We start from the raw sequence: 26317 nt of genomic DNA, 5'->3' as shown, positions 1-26317 counted from the left end.
CGCTATAAGAACAGGTCCTAGCACAGTTTTGCTAACGTTTTTGTCATCAATCTAATTAGTTTCAAGCTAGTTTTATGATTTCAATCAAAACAAAGACCAGACACATTATTGCCGTCACAATAGTTTTATTGTGGTGTCCAGACGAATGTCTCTGTTGCCGCGACGACTCCATTTTGTATGCTGTTAACGTCGTTGCGTAGAAGGTCAGTGAGCTTTCAGCGCTACCAGCCCGTAGCGTTGTAACCTTTTGACATTCAACCAGTATGAACTTGAGGCAAATCAAAAAGGTATATACAAATAACGTTATGCAGAATTATGCGGATGAATTAAATAGCTAATGAGGTGTTTATTTTTTTTAAATATACTATATTCATAAATAAGTCTCTTGAGACTGTTTTCTTCTTCTTAATTGTCTTCAATTTTTCCAATATTGTACGATTACAAACGTGTATAGTATTAACACAATTTTGTCTTTGAGTTATCTTTAAACTATATGACCCATAAACGAGTATTATGTTTGTGCCAATTGTTTCCCTTTTTGATGCCTGTTTTTCTTGTGCTACTTGTAAATAAGTACATTATTAAATTTACATACTTATGACGTTAATAGTGATTGGTTTTCTGTAAATTGTCTTATTGATTAGGCAAAATATTGTCTCTAAATTGAGGGAGGATATTTGGATGTTTTGTTTTGTTATTGAGGTTCTGTCGTATGAGAAATATGTATAACCAAATAGTTCAACCATTACAAATAACAAATAGTGGAATAGTGGACTTCAACCTGCTCCTTTTGAGTACCACCGTAACACCCTTGCATAACTTGTGTTGTAATTGTTTTCGTTTAACCTTTTACTAAAAAATAAAAATAAAATAAAGGAGGGGATGTTGCTTATACTATTGTAAAAGTATATTTGTCTTAGAAAAGTTACACAAAGGCGACAGTGCTTGCCTTTAGGTCAAAGTAAAATTAAAATTCATAATGAGGTGCAGGTTCATCTGCGGAAGACCTGCTGCTCCCAGTCATGCTAATTTATGCCTAGATTGAATTTGAGTTATTGGAGATGTTAAAAGTGAAACCAGACAAGTTCTATCAGACATTTTCAAGGTACGGAGCTTCTCCTGTTGTAAGATTTCCTGGCAAAAGTACTAAGACGCCAATGTTTCTTGGGGAAGGGAACATGGGGGGCCTCCTCCCCCGAGCTGGAGCAGACACTTCCCTGCTCGCTGTCTGAGTCCCAGGAGCTGCCTTCCTCGTTTAAGTCCTCCTCTTCCTGCTGCTCCTCCTCGGACAGCTCCTGCTTGAGCTCCTGGATGCCGGAGTGAAGCTCCATCAGCTGCCGGATCAGCGCTTGATCTTGGGATCGCATCTCCATCTGTGCACAGCGTGTATCACTTTTGAGTTTCATCAACACAAACATGGATCAAGAGGGCCCCAAAATGTAAAAGTCTGAGATGAGAAACTGAGTTTCTCAAGTTTCTCTTCAAGTTTCTTCTCGTCTTTCTCTTTCAGACTCATCATGCTGAGAACGTCCGTTCGAAATGAAACCACCACCACTTTATTTGGGAGCTTCCGTCTTTCAAATGTAAATTCTTCTTTTTTGTATTTCTCTTTCTGCCCTTTTTTTTATGAGATGCTGTCTGATTGCCGCCTTTGTCAATTGAGTCCAAGGAATGTCCAAAACAAAACAAAAAGCACCCACCGCGCTGGTCTGCTTTTCTTTTCTCTGCTAATTAGCAGCAGCTTGAAGAGCGAGCTCTGGTTGAAAATGCAACCTTTTGTTTGCAATCTGAGGAACGAGAGAATAAACGCGAGACATCCTTTCATTGAGTTTGGTGAGCTGGACTCCTGCTGCCATCACATGGTGTCGTAATTATGGTAAATACCACATGCCGAGTAGAAAACTGCACGTGAACGCCCCCTCGTGTCGTATATTCTACTGGGCAACTGGGAATTTATATTATATACATTTAGTTCTAGATATTTAGACTTCAGATTAAAATATATTTTGAGGTTAGCTTTTATTTCCTGGTATTTACATTGAGATGTTACACGTCAGCACTGTTATTTGGTGGTACTTGCAATAACTGCATCAAGCGTGCGACCTTCCATCCATCCATTTTCTTGACCGCTTATTCCTCACACGGGTTGTGGGGAGTGCTGGAGCCTATCTCGGCTGGCTTTGGGCAGTAGGCGGGGGACACCCTGGACTGGTCGCCAGCCAATCGCAGGGCACACAGAGACGAACATTTAATAATGTTCCATTACTTTTGCTAATTTCGAATTGGGTGGTTTCAAACAAAAAGTGCTTTGATCTGAGTTGTTTAACACATCGAGATGTGAATACCATGAAATGAAAGCTGGGATTCTGAAATCTTTATCGCATATTTTTATTTATTTTTTTATCTGAAGCCCAAATGTCTTCAACATACACAACAAAAACTAATAAATTGATGTTGCTGTTCCACTACTTTTATAGGAGACTGTATAATAGTTAATAGTTTTGGATTTGTCATCATAATTTGTTTTTATTATATGTTATTAGTTTTACTTTTGTGTTTTAAATTCAGCTACGATTAATTAGTTTTTTTAAAGCAGATTTGTTATTTATTTATTTATTTATTTATTTATTTATCCAAAATTCAATCTTTTAGTTTACTTTTTAATTTGTTTTTGTAATACCGGTAGTTTCAGTTTTGTTGTTGTTGTTGTTGTTGTTTTTAACTATTTGGCATATTTGTCAAACAAAATATTGCACAATAAAGTAAAGTAAGCTACAATTTCCTCTATATAGACATACAGCAATACTCAAATAATACATTTAAATGATACATTATATTAATTGACCAAAATGTAACCAAAGGACAGTTAGTTTTAGTATAATAAACAGGGATAGTCATTTCCAGTTAATTAGTGTTTTTAAAAGTGCAGTTAGTTTTATTTTATTTTGTTAACAAAATATTTTTAAATTAAATTTGTAGTTATTTTGTTAGTTTTTGTAACGTAAATAACTTGACACGCACAGTCTCAATGTGCAAATTGAATTGGATTGTATCGATGGCAAACATATGGGGCCTTGGCTTTTTTTTCTCCTCCCTCCTTCATCATGTCTACATTTTTTTCCCCCATCTAAGAAACTTCAGGCACTAATTAGCGAACCGCCAGGCTTCGCGTTTTGTCTCCCTCTGTTGGTCATTGTCATTTTTGGTGATTCTCGCCCGGGTTGCAACTGTGAAAAATGAATTCCTTTTGTGTTTTTATATACTTGGCTGGTGAATCCGATTCAAAGCGTGTATGTGAAGAAGTAGGAAGGTTGGTGCGTCTTATTGTGACATCATCTCAGTTGCCATGACAATCCATCTAATAGTAACAAAAGAGTCTGTGAATGAACCTCACACTCTGAGGCGCAAACAGATTCAGGACTTGTAGACACAAACGCACACACAGCCTATTATTCTTGAGGAATGTCTCACGGCTACCGACGGGGCTGACATTTTAACGACGTGGCTCCCATGTATCTTAGGAACAAAAAAAACAAAAAAAACACCCCAGTGGTCATTTTGTGAGCAGATAAATACCTTGAAGTTCACTCCGGAGGATTTACTGGAGTTTGACTGTGAACTCGGTGACACAAAAGGGGCTTGACAGAGTAAATATTCCTTCTATTCCCATTCAGCGTGATGCATTTCCATTCAAGCTTACCGGAAGTTTGCAATTCATGTTGAATGGAACAATTCTCAGTCCCAGTCTTACCAGTTCCCTTCGAAGCCAGGCCAGCGCGCTCTCAATGTCCAGCTTGTTTTCCTCTCCAGCTGCAAATCCTTTCCTGGGGCACGAGTCGGCCCCGTTTCGGGGATCCCTGCACGCTCCTGCGGGCGTGCAGGCGTGGAAGGTGGTGACCTTGCAGGAGAAGTCCCGCAGTCTGGTTAGAACCACTTCCATCATGTTAAGGTTGAAGAAAAGCCGGTCGTAATTGGGCGCTCAGCCTCGTCTTGCTTTCGGTTATGAGTTCCTTGGCACTTATGGGGCACTTTCTCGCCTTCCTCCGCCCTCCCTGCAAACATCACCACCACCCATCTTGGCGAAGCGAGCTCGCATCATTGGAGCGTGAGGATGACGTCAGCGCATTGTGCTAAATCTTGACCTGTGTTATTTACTACTTTTTAAAGAGGCGCTGGTGTTCTTGTTAGCAATGATAATTAGCATGGTGAGAGGGGAGGTTGTCAGGGCAACCGGAGACTGTGGTGTGATATACTTTTTTTTTTTTTTTTTTGCATGTGTGAGACTAAAGCAGGATGTCAAATCATAAACAGTGTGAGCAGTCATGTGTGACTAACTTGTCGTGCCATTCTGCTGCCTCTCCGCATCCCCTCCACTGTTTATTCACACGTACAACTGCTTGGCAAAACAAGAGTCCACTCAATCGACTAAAATAGCCCATTGAAGCCTATTTTAGTCGTTTGTTTTTATTCTTTTTGAGCGCCTCAAAACGTACCAACGTCATGGCAGCACTACGGGTCAACTTTTGAGGCTACATGTAAATTTAAAAAATGGACAGATAGGCCAGGTTGTGTAGCAGATCAATGAAACTCTGAGGTTTAATGATCTTATATGTTTAATAAGTGTGCAAGACAAATTTGTCTTTACAATAACATGTGCTACGTGCCCCCACTAATATTGCGTTTGTGGAACATAAATTTGGCAGATAAAATCCACACATTTTTATCAATCTCAGGGGTCGGCCATTTTGTCACTTGCTCTTTATTGATCGTCACATGACCGCACCCAGAAAACAGGTGAGCCGTGATTCGTTGTTACTTTAGCCACTGTGATGTCATTTTCAGTCGACAGGAAGTGGCAGGACAAGGCAAAATGGCCACCCGCTATGATTGATAAAAATGCGTAGATTTTTCTACTTAATTCCTAAAGTTTTACTTGACTTCCTCTTCAATCATATTTTGTTTTACATAGCTTATTGTTCTAAAATGTTTCATTCGTTTTTTGTTTTTTGTTTTTTAACTCTATTTTCATAATAATTGAACATTTTGCAAGCGTCTCTGAAATTGTTGTCCACTCCGTCATTATGGGGTAACCGCCCCTTTAAGAAATTTTCAGCGATATTACGGTCTTCATTCGAGTCTATAATTGCAGATATTTGCAGTATAAATATTGAACACTTGTGTTTCTCAGTTTGTAAATTTCTCAGCTTGGTAACGGAATCATGTTGGTAACTTGAAGCTCAACCATTCGCTCATTAAACCCAGTCATTGTCCACCCTGTCAAGCAAGTACACATTTTTACCTGTTTTCATTAACATTAACTGCTTACAGTCAATGAATTTAAAAACATTTGTTAACTTGACGAATGTCCATTTCTAATAGCTTGACATCTCCTATATATTATAGAGTTGTGATGTTGATAACTAGCGTTCTAAATGCACCCCATTTACCATTCCAATGGAAAATCGCTATTTTTTGGGGAGTGAAAGGGGCAGAAGAGCTCAGTCAAAATGCTAAAAAAAAAAAAAAAATGTATTGACATTCACAATTTATACTGCATTCGTGTTTCACTGTGGTAACTTCTGATGGGACAAGTCGAAAGTCAGCAAATTGTTGAAGGCGTTTTACATGAACGCGCTGGATTAGATTGAAGACATTATTGGGGAAATGTCGCCATCCTGTGGTGTATTTCGGTAGTACACTTTTTGAAATAGGCATTGATTTTGTAGTTTTCATGAATTTATTGTTATTTATTTTGTATTAATCGATCTCATTGTATGATTATTAATTTAACATTAATTTATAATAAAAAAATAGTAAACTACAATTCTATACATGCTATTGTTTTGTTGAAATGAAATGGTTAATTGTGGTACATCAAAATGACTACAAACTATTATTTCATTATAATATAAACTATTTGCATTTTTTTCGTCATTATTTTAACATTTCCTGAATAGTACTTCAAGTCATCGACATTATGAGGAAATTGATGCGAATATTTGGTAAGCAAAAAAAAGTGACTCAAACCACAATAATTTACACTTTTATTTTATTTATTTATTTATTTTTTATTCGGCACCTTTTGCCCAAAATGTTTTGCACATCTTTGGTATTTTCTCAGTCACTATTATGATGTAGACGTTGTTTTATGACCTGAAGAGTCCTAATTTCAGAGTTTTGGTTCCAATATTTTGTAAGATGTAGAAAATGTGAGCAGATGGTTGCTTGTGAGATGACGTATAGTGTCCACAATCACCTGCTAATCCAAATTGGAATGGTTTGGATTGAGTTGGACTATGCAGAGAAGCCAAACGAGTGCTCAGCACTTCCTGGAAACTCGTTCAAAAACTTTTGGAGAACCATTTGAAGTGATGGCCTCATGAAACTGAGAATGCCAAGAATGTACAAGCTGGAATCAAAACAAAGGGTGAAAAACTCTGAAGAAAAATCAAAACATGTTTATTAGTAAATATTTCTTACGTGTGGCTACATAGTCTGGATTCATTCAATATTCATTTGCAATGTAGGGTAAAAATAAATACAAAAGATTGCCTCTAACTAGTTTGAATGGCAAAACGTGAACGTTAAATCATGTTTGGGTGAAAGTTGCTGAAAGCGACTCGGTTTTGTTTTGCACACGGTCCATATAGGTCACAAGGCTGTCGGAGGAAACGAATATTTGGCTGCTTGCACACTGGCTGCGCGGTAATGACGTTCAATCATTTCCAAACCATGAAGACAATGCCCCGCGCGCTCCAGCATTTTTAAATTACTTTTAATCAGTCACTTTTTTTGTTGCGCTTTTTATTGATGTTGTACATTTGCTCGTCTTTGCGTGTTTTCCCTTCTTTCATTTTGAGGGATTCCCTTCAGCTGTGACGTTCACCTTGCCAGTCATGTTTAAATCTAAGGATCCCGAGAAGCTTCGTCTGACCTCTGATGTTAAAAGTACCTACAGTTCAGGAAGGTAAGAAGTTCATGTTTTATACATATTTCAACCAGGAAAGTTAATGTAATTGAAGTATTAAGCTATTATTAATACCCTTACAGAAAATTAGAAGAAATGCGGATTTATTTTTGTGTGATTGTATCAGTGAATTGAGATTTTATTTGGTACCACTTTATTTTTTCCACACGGGACTAGAGACCCTGATGGGATTAGCAGTGTGCAAACGAGACGTTTTCATTCAGTCAGCTGCGTGAACGTGTGAAGTGGAGGCATGATGAAGTGTGTGGGGGGGGGGGCGCTCCTGCGCTTCGAGCAAACAGAGCTGTGTGCATCGGTCATGAGATTCATGCCCTTCCTCTTCAGATCTTCACATCTTTAATAATTTACTACGTTCTAAATGTGGCGAAAGGTGGCAACACGAAACGCCATTAATCTGTTACAGGTTCCCCAAACAACAGAAATTTGTACGTTTCTTTTTTTTTCTTAAGAGAAATACAGTAGTTTATAATGTATTTCATACAAGCAGTTGTGACATTTTTAAATAAAATTAAACTTTGTTTGTTTTTAATAACACTTTCTCCTTCAACACTGCTCATTCTGATGTGCGCACTTTGGCCACCTGGGGGCAGTATAATAAATATATATGATAATACTGCACTAGTGCATGCCCGTGACTATACCAGTTGCTCAAAGTACAACCGCACCCCCATAGATGCTAATTGATAAAAACATTTATATATTTAATGATTATAACATTAATTTAGAAATAATGAACGTCTTCATGTAACACAATGTGATTTACATTGACACTTAAAGGTCGGAAGTTGGACAATACGAGTGGGATAAATCCAACTTCACAACTTCCTTGAATGTACAAAATCCACCCGTTTTTTTTAGTCATGTCAGCGGCCGGCCATTTTGTCTTGTACTGCCGCTTGCTGTCGAATAAAAATTCCCAGGTGGCAAAGGATGTTGGATCAATGTTGAATCAATCAACATTAATTTAACATATTTTGCTATCTGTGAAATGACGTCACAGTGCCAGGTAACAACCAATCACGGCTCACTTTGATGTCATTTTCAGTCGACAGCAAATGACAAAATGGCCGTCCCTGATATGCTGTATTTCACTGCCTAATTCATAATCCACAAACGCAATACTCATCAGAATGCCATGTTTGGACTAGTGGGGCCATATAGGATGCTATAAATAAAGTTTCTGACTTAATTAACCACTTTAAACATGGTTATTTTAAGCAGCCTAGAAGCACTGAATCAAAATGTGGCTGGTGGTGGCAAACATTGCCACGACAACAGCCACGCACAGGAAGCCCGCGAGAGAGAGAAGGAAGTTGCCAGGAAGAGGTTGTACGTGGTGTCTGCCGTCTGCCTGATTTTCATGATTGGCGAAATCATCGGTGAGTCGTGATTTATTATTATTATTATTTTTTAATCTGCTTACATTTTATCACAGAAGTTCGCAGCGCTGAATGCGTCCTTCCGATATTTTCCCCAGGGGGATATTTTGCAGGAAGCCTTGCCGTGATGACCGATGCCGCTCACCTGCTGGTGGACTTCACCAGCTTCATCATCAGCCTGTTGTCTCTTTGGCTCTCCTCCAGACCGGCGACGCACAAACTCAGCTATGGCTGGCACCGTGCGGGTAAAAAGTGCTTGAAAGCTTTTATTTGGATCAATTCAAATTGTACACAAATTCAACTAGACTTTTAAAGGGATACTTTACTAATTTAGAAGGATGTAACGATAAGCGCAATATCGTCGGCGTCATGTTCACAATATTTAAATGCAACACATCTGTTAAAACAAGTCGGGTTGATTTCCATTTGTGCAGTTCTAGCACCCTCTGGTGGCTAGTTTTTTTTTTTAAGTGCAATTTAATTTTCAGTGGGGATGTTTTGACCCTTCTATGTTTAAAATCTACACTAATTGTCAGATAAAGGGGAACGTAATATGCCTGTGCAGCAAGTCAACATGAATTAAATGTGTGCATGCATTAACAACAACAACAACAACAACAACAACAACAACAATAATAATAATAAAACAATGATAATACTAACATAACATTGATGTTATTTACAAAGCACAATATTGTGCTTTTTTTCTAGGATGAGCTCATTTTTTTACAATATTGTGACCTTTTTTAAATATCACCAACCTCCTCACAATATTGTGCTAATTATCGTATCGTGAGCTTCATATCGTGATATCGTATCATGATGTTTGGATATCGTTACATCCCTACTAAATTTAGCCATTTTTGGCAGTCAAACATGAATATTTTGCCTCTAATAAATTTCATATTTTCATTATTTTTCATGTTCAACAGAATCCAGTAAATGTTTATTCAACTGTTCGTTATTTTGAAAGTGGAATTGAAACAACAAAAAAATGCATGCAGTATTTCAATGCTTTTATACAAGGAACATGAAGCTGAAGCACGATTTGCCTTTTTAGGCTACATAATATTATGTGGCGGGCCGAATGTGGCACCCTAGCATTACGTTTGACACCGGTTTTCTTAAATGTAATGAATCCTTAGCAGTTTATGTCTTTAAAAGACTCGTACAAAAGGTTCTATGTTGCACCGAATCCTTAATTTTGCCCACACAGGAGTTAAAAAGTCACTTTCCTTCTCCAAACCCCACCTTGATTTATATTTTTTAAAATTATTTTTAATTAACACTTTTTTTTTTTTTTTTAAGTCGTGAAAAGGTGGTTTGACCAGGACAACCTTTTATTTCTACTTCTGCTGTGTCGGCTAGAATGGAAACGGAAATGCAGAGTCTGTCACTTCAACTTGCAAACGACCATTCATCCGGACCATTCAACCATTCATTGACCAATCAGGTGTTAGGACCCGCCCACTAACTTTGACGGGCGAGTTTGACAGATAAAATAAATTCATGAAACACCGCAACACAGTGACCATGAAATAATTAAATAGAGAAATAAATAAATGAATGAATGAATGAATGAATGAATAAATAAATAAATAATCATAGTGAATTTAATTAATTAATGACACATTTAATTAATTAATGACACATTTAATTAATTAATGACATTTTTATTTAATTATTTAATGGTGTATTTATTTATTTAATGTTGGCACTTTTGGTCCTCCATACAATCAAGCGTGCCAGTCTTTGTTTAGACTACAAATATGCTCTTTACATATGTTATATTCTACAATTAACTCACCGTACAAAAGAGATATTATGATTTGAAAGAGTATAGATAGTTCTTTTTCTTGACAGCCGAGTTGGCGCAGAGGATTGTGGGAACGTGAACTAGGTCCTTAGCCAATCACAGATGAGGTAGTCTTGAATACGTAAAATGTTAATAGTTTGACCGTCTTTAACTCAATAACGGCTTGGATGTGCATTTAATATATCAGAAAACCGTTGTCAAATAATTACATTTTGGGATAGATTTACGCAACATTTGTAACTGCAAATCAAGTCAACTGATTTGGCGCAAAGGATTGTGGGGAATGTAGTTGGAGGTGCCAGTTAACGTTCAACCTGCCTAGCCCTTTTTTTTTCTTTTTTTTTCTTCTTTTTTTTATGTAAAAATACTCATGTAAATTTTGGGTAACAGGCAAAAGATTTATACAAATACAGTACGTACAGGGCCGCATATATATATATATATATATATATATATATATATATATATATATATATATATATATATATATATATATATATATATATATATATATATATTATTTTTATTTTTTTAATGAGTCAAATGTCAATTGAAGCCTGTCAGGCCAAATCTGGTAGTGTGCTGTAATATTCAAAACAAAATGTCTTTTCCTTTATGAAGTACAAGATTTGTTGCATACCATTACAGCTGTGTTAATTGTTTCATTTTTGCCATGTTATCCCCCCCCAGACAGTTTTCAGTCTGTCTGAAGTAAGTTCCTCTTTTCTAACTTACTGCTCTGTCCTTGTCCACTCTGTACTCATTTTCTCGTCGTTGCAGAAATCCTGGGTGCATTGCTGTCAGTGTTTGCCATCTGGCTAATAACAGGAATATTGGTTTACTTGGCTGTGGACCGTCTCATCAGTGACGATTACACAATCGAGGGCACGGTCATGCTCATTACCTCCGGCTGTGCTGTTTTGGCCAATATTATGTGAGCAGTTAGCATAAATGGTTTAATTTATAATTATGTTAATAATATATATTTACTCAATGGCAACTGCTGTATTTCAAACATTTTTTGGACCAGTATGGCCCTCACCCTTCACCAATCCGGCCACGGGCACAGTCACGGAGGGCTCCCGTCACATGGCCACAGTCCCAAGAAAGACGACTCGCAGATTTCCAATCACGCCCATTCCACTGACCATCGTTTCGATGTGGAGCAAAATAGAAATGAACAGGGTATGTTTATTCACACACGTTTTGAATGTCATGCTCTTTTACTAATGCAAATGACTCACTAAATAACCAAAATATGGTCGATTTGGAAATACTGTAAAATGTTTATTTCAGGAGTCCGAGTGCAGCAGGCCAACGCCAGTGTGCGCGCAGCCTTTGTGCACGTGGTGGGAGATCTGCTCCAGAGCCTCAGCGTGCTCGTCAGCGCCATGATCATCTTTTTCAAGGTGAAGAGCTTGATCCTCAACATCTGACTTGAAATCAAAGCAATTTTGCAGCTCTGTGGGAAAGTGTTTGTTCGTAGAAAATTGCAATTTTACTGATAAACCACCTACAATTTATTAAAAAAAAAGTTCAACATTCATCATCATTTTTTATTTTTATTTAAATGTACATTTCAGCCAGAATACAAGATGGCGGACCCCATTTGCACATTCCTCTTCTCCGTATTAGTTTTGTGTACCACCTTCACCATCATGAGAGATCTTGTGATTGTCTTGATGGAAGGTGAGTCTGTTTGGAATGTAGTGCGTTGTTTTTCCACACTTACTGTCGAAGCTGCTGCTGTGCACCTGTTCACATTGAAATCTGTATCTCAGGTTCCCCGGCAGGGGTGAAGTATGGCGAGGTTCGGGATGGTCTGCTAGCGGTTGAAGGGGTCGTGGCGGTCCACAACCTTCACATCTGGGCCCTCACTGTCAACCAGGCGGTGCTGTCTGCGCATGTGGCCATAGGTGAGTAAAAGTGTGCGAACTTGTGGGACTAACAGAGGTTATCTTATTTGAATATTTCCGCCGTCCCTTCTACAGATGAGTCGGTAGATGCTCAGACAGTTCTGCGAGAAATGACGCAGGCCTGTTACTCCGCTTACAACTTCCACTCGATTACCATCCAAATGGAGCGACAGGCGGACCTGAAACCGGGTTGCACCCTGTGTGAGGACCCAAAGATGTAGAAAGCCTGAGAGGAAATTGATGTTGAAATCGCAATGTTACGCAAGAAAGACTTTTGGACCTGAATCGCTTTTCTTTAAACTTCTATTTTAAGTGTATTCTTATTGTACCTGTTAATCCTTGTACACATCTCAGTCAAAGGATGCTTGGGCACTTGTTTGCATATGAATGGAAGTTTGTAAATGAAAGGGTACATTTTATATGATGAGAATGTAAAACAGATTTTAATACTTTGTCCAACCGCCTTTTCAACACCATTGTAAATTGTGTTAGAATGAACTTTTCAATAAATCGATATACAAAGACCTCTGCCGTCTGGAGTGATGTATTACAACACGAACAGCATGGGAACCCATATTACTCTTAAGTGGATTGAGGCAGAATTATTTGTCAACAATTTGAACCATTCCGATAACTTGTTGCCTTAAAAACAACTGAGATGGCTTGTTTGGCAATATTTCTGGATAGAGAACATGCAACGAAGAGCATGTTGACTGCTATTTACTAAATGTACCACAAGGCGGCGCTGTTACATTAGGGAACAACACATGTTTGGTTTAGGTGTTTACCGTAATGCAGAAAAGCCGCAATTTAAAAAGACAATAGAAGAGAGTAAACTACCGAATACAACATGTGTATCAACCCACTTTGGATGAGTATCAATTAGTCTTTTTCACAATACCCTCACATTAAATGGATCTAAGTCTATGAGCCGCATCCGATGGATTATATTATTAAATTGCGGTTTTACTTATACAGTTACGGTTCTAGTTGTACTTCTCGCGATACTACCAACCTCCGTCCAAGCTGTAACTTGACATGCAATCAACACAGACAAATTATCGCCACACAGGTAATTTAATTAATTGTTGAACGTGATACTTAACAAACTTTAACACTTTAAGATGTATGAAAGTTTTGTTTATATAGTCAACGACTCCTAAAAAGCTGTCGCCGTTTCTGGCTCTTCACTTAGCTTTGAGAACAACCGCTCTACTTTTCCATATGGAATTACGTACTAGCGACTGCGCTACTTTATCTTGTTCTATCCAATTCGATTGTGTTGTTCTGTAGTCAGAATGTCATTTTAACAACTTTTACTGCTAAAGTAACACTTCGAACGGACTATTGTTTACGAAAGAACTTGATGCATAAATGCCTTTCGCTACGGAAAAGGAATTTCTATCGTTTCTTTTATAGACATTTAATTTGACCTGATTTGTTATGCTACACTAATATACACAGTCTCTCACTCGCTCTATTAATTGCATTTTATGCTTCACCTGTAATTTAATAATACTGGATGATGTTTAAGAAGAGGATAGGGATATTTTGATTAAGGGCAAAAAGTTGGAGTAACCTGCAATCTTGTATTTGATCAAGGCACATAAGGGTCAGAACCTCTTCAATCATCAACCTGCTGTCTCCATGACAACCCCTCCACTAGTGTCACCTTTTACCGGGCAGCCGCCGCCTCAGCAGCAGCAGCAGCAGCAGCAGCAAGCCCAGGCAGCTCGTGATGTCAACACAGCCTCGCTCTGCCGCATTGGCCAGGAGACAGTCCAAGACATTGTCCTCAGGACCATGGAGATCTTCCAGCTCCTCAGGAACATGCAGGTGTCTCCATCTTCCTCACTTTTCGTCCCTTTGTTTGCTAATCACTCATCCATAAAGTAACAGAAGACTTGTCACACCTTACTGTTTTTGTTACCATGATAACTCGAGGTGGAGCTGGGGCATGCTTTTTATTTAGTTTTTTAAAATTTATTTAATAAATAAAATAGTAAAAAGTTTATTTCCCGTAACTTGCCCCTTATAATTATATCAATGCCTGATTTATTGATTGATTTTTACTTCGTTTTGTGAGCCAAAGTTTGCAATTCAAGTCACACATTCAACACACGCACACAGGGTGTTCCAAAAAGTTTGAGCCCATATCGTAGGCCAATAATTTTGACAATTTTCGTCGGAATGACCTCAAATTTTCACAGCTTGTGTCGAAACGTTTCAGGTTTTTGTGTGTAACATCGAGCTTACACACAAAACGCAGGAAAGGAAGTTCTGAACGTCCTAAAAAGCACTTGTGCTATAATTCCAAAACATAACCTGCCACTTGGTGTTGAATATTTATGAAAATCTGTCATAGAAAAAACAAATATTTGTAGTTTTCTTTGTAAATTTAACCAACAAAACTTATGACCTTCAACATAAAGTGTATTTAGTTTCATTAAGATCCATCAAGTAGTTTCTGAGATATGGGCATTTAGAATGGGGTTAACCATTTTGGAACATCCTGTATTATAGTCATTAATTTGTATACATTAATTACATTTATTTATATATTTTTTCCCAATAAAAAAGCACCACATCATTAATGTTTTGTTTTTTTTTTGGGGGGAGAACGGCATGGATCATACCAAAAGAAATATTAGTCTCTTCTTTCATCAGGAAAAAAAGTATGTTTCTATCTGTTTCCGTTTTGCAGCAATTAGCATTAGAAGAGAGCTAAGTTTCATCAGTTTTCACAAATCTATTAAAAATTGTAAGTAATTTAGCTTTTTTTTTTTCTAGATGGCCCTGGTTGATCTCCTTTGCTCTGCTGCCACCTTGCTGGCCGTTTGTGTAATAACTACCATTTCTGCAATCGTTCTTTGCATTTGAGATGCTGCATCAAAGCCTTCTGTATCCTCTAGCATAAAAAACAAAAACAAACAAAAAACGTATAAATACGTCATTGGGACACTTGAAACATAAAAAAAAAATGTATTTACACATTATTGGGAGCAAATGAGTTAATTTTTTTTTTTTCTTAAGTTAATTTTCTTTCTTTTTTTTATTTTATTTATTGTTGCTTTTGTCAGTTTAACCTTGATTTTTCTTTCATCAACAGTACTAACAATTCTGTCCATATGTAAATAGATTTCAATTTGCCATGAGTGAACCGAGCTCCGAGCTTGGACCTTATGAAACTCCAAAATCCCTTGATTTATGAGTTTAATACCGCCATATTGCAATCCATGTTTTTTTAGCTGCTTTAGTATGTCTGATGGCTGTGCACTCAAAATACAGCTCAGCTTTGATCGTGTCCTGCCAAACGAGGTCAGCATGCGTTAATCATGGATGACTTCCTGCTTCTGGGAAACAGCCAATCCTGCAACTTACTAAAATAACAGCGCACAAAGATCTGTACAAACGGGCCTCCGCCGCAGAATGGGCGCACACAGTATTACTCTTGATTCATGAATTCATTTTTGAATTTACTCGTTTTCTTTGTAACTCGTAAAATATCTTGTTTCTTACTTCCTGTCAGTTGAGTTCCCCCATATTTCTTTGAATACTCGCTTTTCACCTCATTTGCCCTGTAGGCAAGCTTGTGTCATGTTATGCAAGTAGTTCATATCATCAGATGTGTCTTGTTCCTCAGATACTGGAATTATGCTACTTTTTGCTTCTGATTTTGTCACGTATCACAAACATAATATTAAATTGTCTGCCATTCTTAAACAGCAAGGAACATATTCCGATAATGCAATGAAGTTGCATCTATTTTTTTTTTTACGAGTTGTAGTCTAATGGATTAGTACAAGTCACTGGAGATCAATGCAAGCCTTTCGTTTACTTAACGCAACGTTTCTCCTGGTTCCTCTCAGCTGCCTAATGGAGTCACTTACCACCCCAACACCCACCAGGACCGACTGGGGAAACTGCAAGAGCATCTTCGTATGCTTTCCGTGCTGTTCCGCAAGCTGCGCCTCGTCTACGACAAATGTTCCGAAAACTGTGCTGGGCTGGAACCGATACTTCCAGAGGTATGATGATGCAGTTAAAATGTGTTTTCCCACTTGAATATACACTAAAAGAAAAATGCTGATTTTTTTTTCCCATTTAATGTTGCTAAAATAACCAATACGTAAAGCTTATCTCACTACACAAAGGCTTTAAAAAAAAAAAGAAGAAAGAAATATCACAAATAATGTAACAAAAGAAAACCTCGAATACATCAACTTGGGTTCTGAGGAGTTGTTGTTACAGGTGCAAAATTTTTATTCCCAGGACCAAAATGTATTTTGTTATAGTGTTACATTGTATCTAGTTTATACTTGTCCTTACCATAATATTCGTCTCAGTTGTTGTCTACTAAATTGTCATTGTTTTGGATTTGGATTGGTTTGGATTTCGAATGCACCAAAATTGTTTGAAAAGCAGACTTTGAGATATCTTAATCAGTTGAAAAGAGTAGGAATCACAAAAGTTTTGTATGTGTGCCATCAAGTTTTAAAGGGACCAAAAGTAATGGGACAATTGGCTTGTCTGTGGCTGCCAATGGAAATGGTTCCAACTTCCATTGTATTTATTGATGTGATTGCATCAAAAAGCAGCAAAACAAATAATTAAGCAATTTGGGCAATAGTATTTGCTTAAATTTAGCCAAATGCTTCAGAGCTCATTAGTCGGTGCTTCACAGTGCTGATGGACAACGAACCGAAATTTGAGTTATAATTGTTAATTTGTCCCATTAGCTTTTGTCCCTTTAAAAAGTTAGCGGCATAAATACAAACTCTTGTAATTCCTACACTGTGACTGTATATACACACATGGATTTTTCAAACTTAATTTGACATTGTGTCCAAATGCAAATGATAAATGATGTAAATTGTGTATGTGGTTGCCATGATTAGTCACATGATTTTGACACATGATGCTTGCCAGATAAGAAGGAAATTGGAGGAAATACATTGTTACCACCACAGCCATGATCCCCCCCCCCCACACATGCACACACACGCACACTCATTTTTACTCTGGGGGGCTCTTATCTACTCCCTCTTCTAGGTCTCTCAGATCCACTGGGCCTTTCAGGTGAGTCTCCAGCGTATCTTTTAGGCTGGTTAGTCACCATCCACCTTGTGGAACAGCAGCACTTAAGCTCTGCTGCACACTCTCATCGCATGTATGACCAGATGCACACCAATACACATCTGTGTCGTGTCTCGCTCGCAGTCATGCATGCGTGCACTGTAGCATGTTAAGGTATTTCACCAACATGCTGGCTCATTGGTCATGCACTGTGCATGGATCCATACAGCTAAAGCTATCCCTCACTATTTGATTGGATTTTCGACTGTAGTGTCCCCCCAATTTCTACAGATTGGCTTGGAGCTAATCCCTCCGGAGGATAAAGGAGGATGTGAGAGATCAGTCCTGAATTGGAACAAATCTTCCATGGTTGCCACTGTCTACTCTTACGGATTTAATTATGCATTTTCTCTGAGGCATTTTGAGTGGGACATTGGGTAAAAATGTCTGTCTGCTTTCTGCTTTCTGTGGTCAAAATCCATGAATGGATTTGTTGACAGCTGCCAAGTTGATTTGGTTTTATATCCATCCATGCTTCATTTCTCTATCATTTGTCCTCATTCGAGTCAGGTGAGATGGAGCCTGTTCCATCTGACTTTGACCGAGGTTGCTCTCTGGACTGGTCATCAGTCAATTGTGGGGCACAAATAAACAAACGTACATTTTGCATCTTGGAATTGTGAATCTTCAAGAAGAATGTTTTATGGAATGTGCGAGGAAGATGGAGAACACCCCACACAAGCACTCGACTGCTTCAAACTCGGATTTCAGACTGAATTCTTCCTGTAGTGCAAAACAGTTCATTCAAGTCTTGTAAACTGTTTGTCTCATGGTTATTCTTCTCCTTCCTGTAAGGTTTGACCATAAACACCGTAGTGGTTATGACCATCCGCTTGATTGATTGGGCAAGTTTGAATCGTTTTTCACCCCAACTGAACCTTTGTGAAGTTCGTTCAGAAATATGTGGTTTGGATTGCACACAGTGGTGTGATTGTGGACTACGTGCTTAGCATGTCGGACTCACAGTCGAAGGATATGGGTTTGAATGTGAATGTAAACAGAAGTGGCAAATCCACGTCCAGAAAGAAAGCCCCGCCACAGTTTGACTTTAGCCACGTGCTTCTAATCCACCAGCTGGTAAATGAGCTGTGGCAGGGTTTTTACATTCTGGACCCGGATTTGCCACTTCTGATGGTAAACGGGCTTTCACGTGGGTAGCACTTTTCCACCTTTATGCTACTCAACGCGCTTTAACACTGACGCCTTCAGTCACCATTAATGAAGCAGCATCAGCTGCAACTGGTGTTTCATTATTTTGTTCAATGTCACTGGCATGGTCACAATCACAGTTGCTAAGGATCAAACCTGTAATGTTTTGGGTTGGGAGACGATTTCACCACGAGGCATGCCATCCCAAATGAATGTTGGCTTAGACCAGGGTTCAGCAATTCTGGTACTCGAGGTCTGGAGTCCTGCAGGTTTTAGATGTTTCCACCTACCAACACACCTGATACTAAAGATCAAGATCATCATCAGGCATGCTGATGAGCTAATTATATTAATCAGGTGTGCTAGTGGGCAGAAAAATAAAAGACCTGCAGGATGCCGGACCCTCAGGACCGGAATTGGTGAACCCTGGCTTAAACCTTTCGTTCCATCCATACCGCATCTTATCTGGGGTCGGGCTGTGAGGGCAACAGCTTCAGCAGGGTAGCCCAGACTTCTGTCTACCCTATCCACTTCGTCTAGCTCCTTCAGGGGTGATGCCAAAGTGTTCCCAGGCCAGCCAAGAGACATAATCGCTCCGTGTCCTGGGTTGTCGCCGGGCCCTCCTCCTGGTGGGACATGCCCAGAACTGTGATCAGTGATCAGTCTAAGAGGCATCTAACGAGATGCCAAGCCACCTCATCTGGCTCCTCCCTACGTGGAGGAATACCGAATCGACTCTTGATTCCCTCCCGGATGAACTCGTAGGGAGAACCTTGACACCCTGCGGAGGAAACTCATTTCAGCCACTTGTATCCGGGATCTTGTTCTTTTGGTCATGACCCACAGCTCGTGACCATAGGTGAGGGTAGGAATGTAGATCAGCCAGTAGAGCTTTGTCTTTTGACTCAACTCATTCTATCCACGACAGACCGATACGGAGTCTGCATCACAGAAGACGCTGCACCGATCCGCCTGTCGATCTCCCTCTCCATCCCGCCCTCACTCGCGAACAAGACCCCAAGATTCTTGAACTCCTCCACTTCAGGCAGGATCTTATCCTCGATCTGGACAGGGGAATCCACCATTTTCCGATTGAGGACCATGGTCTTAGATTTGGAGGTGCTGAGACCTTTCTTTGTGGAGATTTAAACCCTTGGCGTTTTGAGGCCATAGACCCCTTGCTTTTGCCCTACTCTGAGCCTTACAGAGATTTCGGGCACTACTTGGTTCTCGTGAACATAGCGAGAGCTTAGGGGTAGTAATGAGGTTGACCATAAGGGTACTCTGGTTTCCACAAGTAATCCATAAACAACATCCAAGGTAGGTTAGTTTAAGATTCAGAGGTGTGAGTTTGACTCACTGGTGATCTGTCGAGGGTTTCAGCCAAAGCCACATGTAACAGTGGAAAAAAGCTACATTTCGAATTTAAGCAAGTTTGAAAGCCCCGGGACTGTCAGTGTCATTTAATCATCCAAGGCATCCAAGTTATTTTTCTTCGTTGGTGTTATTAAAACGCTTCTTTGCTCCCCCGGTGACTCGGTTGAGGGCTGGCTAGCTGATAGCACAGCACACATGCTCACCTAGGACACAGCGTTGTTGATCTTGGCCCCAGCATGTGCGCCATTTATCATCCTGGACGTTTTAGGTGCCTGCCTGACAGCCGCTCACTACTGGCTGCCCCAAACAGGAAGAGGAATCAATGACTCAGGCAGTGTGACCTCATTGCAGCCCAATTTGCAACAGACCCGATTAATGAACAGCTGGGCCAAAGGCACGTTGGCGTTTCTCTTTTTCATTCCAGATGTTGTCGTGGCCTAATTCTCAAGCCCTTACATACTCAAATATTTTTCTTCCCTTTTCCTGCTCTTACTCTTTTAACCTGAACCCCATTTGACTTTTCCCTTCAAACGATTCCTTCATGTTCCCTCGGTTGTGCCCCTGCCTTTTCCTTTCATTTAATTATTTATTCTTCAGGTTATTTCCCACTTTTTCTTTATATAGGAAGGCAACCTGGTGAACTTCATTAGCCCATTCTTCTCTGTCAAGGCAGGAAACCACATCCATCTTTTCATGGAGGAGGCAGGGGTTATGACTCACAGGCACACACACAGCAATCGTCATCCATCTTAGCCCCCTCACTCAGCACATTTTACCCCCTCACACACTCAAGCTGCCAAAGTCAGGCCAGTACCTTTTGAAATTCTATAAGTTATTGCCAGTGTTGTGCAATTAAAAAATAAAAATAAAAAAATCTCTCTCTTGATCTTGATTTCCCCCCCCCCCTCCCTTGAACCAAAGACAAGATCATACTTTGTCTAATATCCTGCTCATATCCTTGCTACCATCTTACTGCAAGAGTCCAAGCTCATATTTTGGGAGGCTGCCCAGAAACGGATCAGAGCACACAACATTATCTACATTTTTGTATCCTTTCTCAGACATTCTCAGTCTTTTTTTTTTTTTTTAATACTGTACGTATTTTTGGTCATGTGTCCTCTCTTTATTAAAAAATAATTTCTCCAACTGGCCTGCACTCCTGTTTCTGGTTTCTCTGGCTATTCATCCCTTCCAATCATGTGGCCCCCCCACTTCTGCATTTCTGATTGTTTGTTTTCTGTCCATTTTATTCTTTCATACGCTTGATGATTACAGTCTCTATTTCAGTCACAAGTCACTTCGTGCTCCTGGATATTACAGGTTATTTAGTTATTTTCCACAGCTTCAGCACACATTCAAATTACAAACCAGGCAAACACGGTTGTGAAGCTACATGATTATTGCAATTTTTCATAATTCATAATATTGACTTGGTGTGTTTTAGTATTTAGCTTCTAGTTGTTTAGAGTTTTTAGGAATCTGTGTTCTTTCAGTAAACTTAAACTTGAGATTGCTTTACACCTTTCACTCCTATGTTTACTTTTTACAACTACTGCCTCACAGTCAGAGAATATGGGTTTGAACCTCATTCGTATGTGGAATTTTCATGTTATTCTTGTGATAGGTTTTCTCCCGGTGCTCTGGTTTGGTTTCCTCCTGTATTTCAAAAACCATTTGCAAGCTAAACTAGTTGAAGATTTTGAATTGCCCATAGTTGATTTTGTATTAATCCAGGATACCTACAGTTTAAAATCATTTGTGAATGATTGCCTCGAGAACATCCATGACCCTGAATAAGATATATGCAGTATTAGAAAATTAGAAAATGAAAGACTTGTGTGAGAGTAAAAGCACCACCAAAACCCAGGACTGACTTGAATCTGGCCTGGGAAAATTTTTTTTTTTATATCCGTAGTATTTTGTTACGCAACCTGTTGAGGTAATCACTGCCATCAAATGAATCTGTGCAGGGTTCAGTGAAATTTCACGACCAAGCCATAGTAAAGTTAAGTATGCTGCCTTTGTTATAACGATTGGTCTCAGCTGCAGACCATGGGTCCTCCATTAGGATAATGACCTAACCACATGTAAAAATACCCAAGCCAAGAATGGCTCAGCACAAAACATCGGATGAATCAGAAGAGCTTTGATCTAAATCCCATTGAACATCTGTGGTATGAGCGGAAACATAGTCAGGAGAACTGACCCTTCCAACCTGAGACTTGCTTGGACTTTGGATCAAAAGGATTTGATTGGATTTTATTTCCAACAATTTTGTTCTTGATTTTCGTATGAACGGTCTTATAGGCTACATATTTCTTGACCAAAATTATTGACATAAAAGACCAAATCGCGTATGTCTAATTTTCTTTGGACAACTCTGCGCTGGTTTGAATTTCTATTCCTTCCCTTCATGTTCATCAGCATTCATTTGATGGATTTCTTTGTAAAGATCTCTTAAATTTATGGATTCAGTCCTTGGCAATACCTTGGCATGGTCACAAGGGATTGTGACCATGCCAAACTATCCTCGAGCAAGATACTGAAAACCCCCATGTGCTCCTACTTTACAACCATGACTATGTTGACATTAATGTGTGACTGAAGGAGATGACAGTATGAAAAAAACGCATTGGGCACCATGAAGGTATTGAAATAAAAAGCGCTATTCAAGTAAGCCCATTTACCATTTTTACAATTTGTCTTTCTGAAATATGACTCCTGCATGTGACCACAGCATGAATCATGTTACCTCCGTTCTGAGACGACCACCAGGGGTCACTATGATATTAAGCAGGTCCAAGGCGACATGCTCGAAGGCCCTTGCACATCAGCTCCACTGTAGTGTCGAGTAGACAAGGTCAAGCACACAGGGTGTTTAAAAATGAATGAATTCCCCACTCTCTGTCCTGCCGTTCACTATGTTCGGCAGGAGAGACTTATCTTGCATTCACAAGCTTACATAGAATCCCCATTTTCACTAGTGCATCGGGACAAGATTGCCTATTAATGCAGCATTTTAACCTATAATTGCACTCAAACATTAAAGTAATGCTTTTATCCGGGAGAGGGCGGTTATTTCAAGATTGGTATTGATTACAAGACCATATCTAGTCATTATTATCCAGTGTAAGCTCAATAATATACAGTTAGGTGTTTTGTTTTTTTTCCCCCTCTCCATTCCAGCAACTGATACCCTTTATGGAGGATGACGGCACCAAAAATGATGACCACTCAGCCGGCCAGAACCGCCCTACTGCCGAGGACAGGAGAGAAATCCAGGAGGTCAACAAGGTATTGTGTTCTCAATGCAGCCGCACTCTCAGGGTTACACGTGGTAAATTCCAGCCAGTGGTGATAAAACGACAAGGTTGGCTTTTTTTTTTTCAAACAGTTCAAACCTATGTGGCTTCCCTTGTGCCGTGATAGTATTTCATAACGTGAACATGTCATTCATAGAGATTTGTGCTGGCGTGGACAAGGTTGTGCTAGTATCTAAATACAAGAGTTGAGAGCCTTACTTCTCTGTTTCTCGTTTTTCTTGCCTTATTGGTGCATGCCTGAGAGAACCTTGTGACATGTAAGATTTATCGCAACTATCTTTTTTTGATACTTTCATCTACGTGATGACGCCAGTTCCCTGTGCTATGCCTTATCTCGCCAAGCTTCCTGTTAATTCTCTGCTAGGGGAAATCCATTCAGACCTCCAGTCACTTAATAAAATAATCAACTTAATTCAAAAATTTCCTGACCTTTGAGACTCGTGTGTGTGTGTGTGTGTGTGTGGGGGGGGGCATTCCCTATCAGGCTCTGCTGTAGAATGGAGGGAGGAAATTCTCGTGTGCCTGACTGACTGGATATAGGATAATGTTTTCCCAATGCAGCAAGCTGGATACAAACATGCGCAACGCATGTTGGTTATCTTTCCTCCCGTAAACCACGCCAACATGCTTTCTATCAGGGCCTTAGTGGGTTTAACAGGTGGATCATATGTTTTTGTTTTGAGTGGGCGGGTGAAAAAGGAAAAAACAAGTTTAGGCTTATTTTTGTGTAGTTTTATGTGACTGCTGTGTCACTGACTCATAATGTAATACACTGTAGCTTCTTGTCTACATAATTGACATATTAAATATATGATTTAATTGCAAAAGGGACAGTACTACTGATTATAAAGTTGACAAAGCCAGATGAAGGGGGAACCTAATTTGCTTGTGAAGCGATCAATGTGAGCCTCACTGTTATTAGAGATTGTAGGTGGTTTATATGCATTGCTGCTATGTACAAAAGCACAATATTGTGCTTTTTATTTTTTAGTATGGGCTCTTTTTTATTTTTTATTTTTTTATTTATTTTTTATTATTATTATTTTTATTTATTTATTTTTGTAATTTTTACAATATTGTGATCTTTTTTAAATATTGCCAACACCCCCACAATATCGTGATAATTATCGTATCGTGATGTTTGGATATCGTTACATCCCTAACAATGACTACTTTTCATTGTGTCATTGTGTCCCATGACAAGATATAATTAAATAGTTATGGAAATATGAGTGGTGTACTTGTGTGAGATACGATATGAGATGATCTTTACTTTCAGACAGCAAACTTGAGCAATTTTTTTATTTTTATTTTTTTTAGCTGAGGTGTTGTCTTTTTGAGTGGCCTCAAATGTCAGCCCACTCTTAAGAGCTTTTTCAAATGTGTTACCTGTCAAATGTGTTTTTGCTCTCCTCTGATAGAGGGGCCTGTGACGTGCGGCGCAGATAACGCTTCTTTAAACCGACACGCTGTGTTGTCAGTCAAGCCTGAAAGTCTTTTTGTACAGATTGCATCCACCATCCTGGCAAATGCGTGCACACCAGCACACTTTTGAGCTGCCCAGACAGAAAGCTGACAAAACAAACGGGGGAAAAAAAAGCAGCATGATGCTTTTCATATAAACATGTAAGAGAAAATTGCTATTTTATCAAAGTCCTTATCTTAGCACTCAGAAAGTCTCTGTCCAACCCTCCCTCACCATTTGCCGCCATAGATTGCTTTTGGTACAGCGGTTCATTTTCTTGTCCCATTTCCACCCAGCAATACAGTTCCATTTGATTTGGCACACATTCAGGTTATTAGTTTCCACTGTCAAAATGTCAGTTTGAAGGAGCAGCGGTAGTTCAGTCCATGTGGACCAAATGGAAGGAAAAAGTATGCAAATCTCTTGTTGTTTGAGCGATGCCATTTTGCTTGGTGAGCTTAAATAAAAAGTTGCGAAGTCTTGACCACATTTTGTCTGCAAATGGTGGCGCCAATGTCCATCCCTTTGCAGACTTTCTAGAGGCCCAAATTGTTGCCAATGCCTACTACCATTCTTTGCTATGGTGCTCTTTTGTTGATAAGTAGTAACCTTGGTTTCATTGCAACATAACACATATTCCAACATGCGTTTGGGAGATTTTGTTCTGGTCCAATGAAAGCAAAGTTGAACTGGAGCCTTGGACAAGGTGGAGGAAATAATGAACGGTTCAAAAATAGCACTCGGTGTCAGCACAAAAACATCCGTGCTTCTGCTGGGAAAAAAAAAAAATGTAGGAAAAGCTGATTACAATAGCTGAACTTTACCAGGGGTTAATCAGAGGCACTTCATCTTATTCATTGCCAGCCATTCACACGGTTTTACAACCCTCGAGGGCCAGCGGTTTTATAACATTTTGACTGATTTTTCAAGTTCCACAGAATATTTTCTACATCAAACCTAAACCTGGAAAAAAAAACATTGCTTCTACCTTTTTCCATTCTCTACAAATCAAGCAAAAATAGTGATATTTTAATTATATTTAATATAATAATAATAATAATAATAATAATAATAATGTTTTTTATTTTTATCTGAACAGTGCTTTTATTCTGTAAAATAGCTAATTCATTCAGAATGTTTTTTTTTTGTGCAATACAAACACTGCATGACGGCAATGCACCAATATGTCTCTGTCAGCCGTTAGCGGCTGTTCATATGACGACATCGTCATCCACGGCCAATTTCCACCATAATTCTTGCACTTTTTACATTTATGACACACACATACCGTATTTTCCGGACTACAAGTCGCGCCGGAGTATGAGTCACACTAGGTCAAAAATGCATAGTTTGGTATAACAAAACATAAATAAGTCACACTGGAGTATAAGTCACATTAAGTATAATTAGAATATTATAGTATAAGTCTAGAATGCCCTCTTGTGGCTGTCTGTGAAATTATATACCCCCCGGTATATTTTTTTTCACGTACAAGTCGAACTGGAGAACAAGTCGCAGGAATAGCCAATTTAGGAAAAAAAAAAAGTGTGTTTTATAATCCGGAAAATACAATACTTCTGCTGTCATAACACACACTCAACACAATATAGATGATGTACCGTATTTTCCGCACTATAAGGCGCACCTCATTATAAGGCGCACCGTCAATGCATGACATATTTTCAAACTTTTTCCATATATAAGGCGCACTGCACTATAAGGCGCACCGCATTACAAGGCACACATTCAATGAATGACATATTTTAAA

General features: G+C 39.1%; 3 protein-coding genes across 5 annotated transcripts in view; 2 read left to right on the top strand and 1 right to left on the bottom strand.

Moving 5' to 3' along the window:
• Positions 1-134: 134 nt before the first annotated feature.
• LOC144007668 (uncharacterized) lies at positions 135-4101 on the bottom strand. The gene is made up of 2 exons (XM_077507498.1): positions 3752-4101; positions 135-1373 (listed from the first exon to the last, which is right to left on the bottom strand). The coding sequence occupies exons 1-2, from the start codon at positions 3941-3943 to the stop codon at positions 1101-1103; spliced, it is 465 nt and encodes a 154-aa protein (XP_077363624.1). The 5' UTR covers positions 3944-4101; the 3' UTR covers positions 135-1100.
• A 2534-nt stretch (positions 4102-6635) lies between these two features.
• Positions 6636-12623, top strand: slc30a8 (solute carrier family 30 member 8). Its single transcript, XM_077506722.1, has 9 exons — positions 6636-6967; positions 8207-8367; positions 8466-8612; positions 10964-11117; positions 11214-11368; positions 11480-11592; positions 11767-11872; positions 11965-12099; positions 12175-12623. The coding sequence occupies exons 1-9, from the start codon at positions 6897-6899 to the stop codon at positions 12318-12320; spliced, it is 1188 nt and encodes a 395-aa protein (XP_077362848.1). The 5' UTR covers positions 6636-6896; the 3' UTR covers positions 12321-12623.
• A 467-nt stretch (positions 12624-13090) lies between these two features.
• med30 (mediator complex subunit 30) overlaps positions 13091-26317 on the top strand; it is a 36896-nt gene continuing 23669 nt past the window's right edge. For 2 of the 3 annotated variants that reach the window (XM_077507817.1, XM_077507816.1), the window contains exons 1-4: positions 13091-13171; positions 13766-13935; positions 15969-16127; positions 22948-23055. In XM_077507817.1, coding sequence (XP_077363943.1) covers positions 13138-13171; positions 13766-13935; positions 15969-16127; positions 22948-23055 — 471 coding nt within the window. In that variant the 5' untranslated portion in view covers positions 13091-13137. Of the gene's footprint in view, positions 13172-13701; positions 13936-15968; positions 16128-22947; positions 23056-26317 lie in introns of all 3 variants that reach the window. The other variant, XM_077507818.1, reaches the window with a different exon arrangement.

The sequence above is a fragment of the Festucalex cinctus genome, chromosome 19, assembly GCF_051991245.1.
Source record: "Festucalex cinctus isolate MCC-2025b chromosome 19, RoL_Fcin_1.0, whole genome shotgun sequence".
Classification (NCBI taxonomy): Eukaryota; Metazoa; Chordata; class Actinopteri; order Syngnathiformes; family Syngnathidae; genus Festucalex; species Festucalex cinctus.
The sequence above is the reverse complement of the archived record's forward strand: the minus strand, read 5'-3'. Positions and strand labels throughout refer to the sequence as shown.

Excerpts from the sequence above, each read along its gene's own strand:
- LOC144007668 (XM_077507498.1), bottom strand. The coding sequence starts at position 3,943 with ATGATGGAAGTGGTTCTAACCAGACTGCGGGACTTCTCCTGCAAGGTC. Across the intron at positions 1,374-3,751 it reads CCTGGCTTCGAAGGGAACTG|ATGGAGATGCGATCCCAAGA; the intron begins GTAAGACTGGGA and ends CGCTGTGCACAG.
- slc30a8 (XM_077506722.1), top strand. The coding sequence starts at position 6,897 with ATGTTTAAATCTAAGGATCCCGAGAAGCTTCGTCTGACCTCTGATGTT. Across the intron at positions 8,613-10,963 it reads CTATGGCTGGCACCGTGCGG|AAATCCTGGGTGCATTGCTG; the intron begins GTAAAAAGTGCT and ends TCGTCGTTGCAG. Across the intron at positions 11,118-11,213 it reads GCTGTTTTGGCCAATATTAT|TATGGCCCTCACCCTTCACC; the intron begins GTGAGCAGTTAG and ends TTTTTGGACCAG.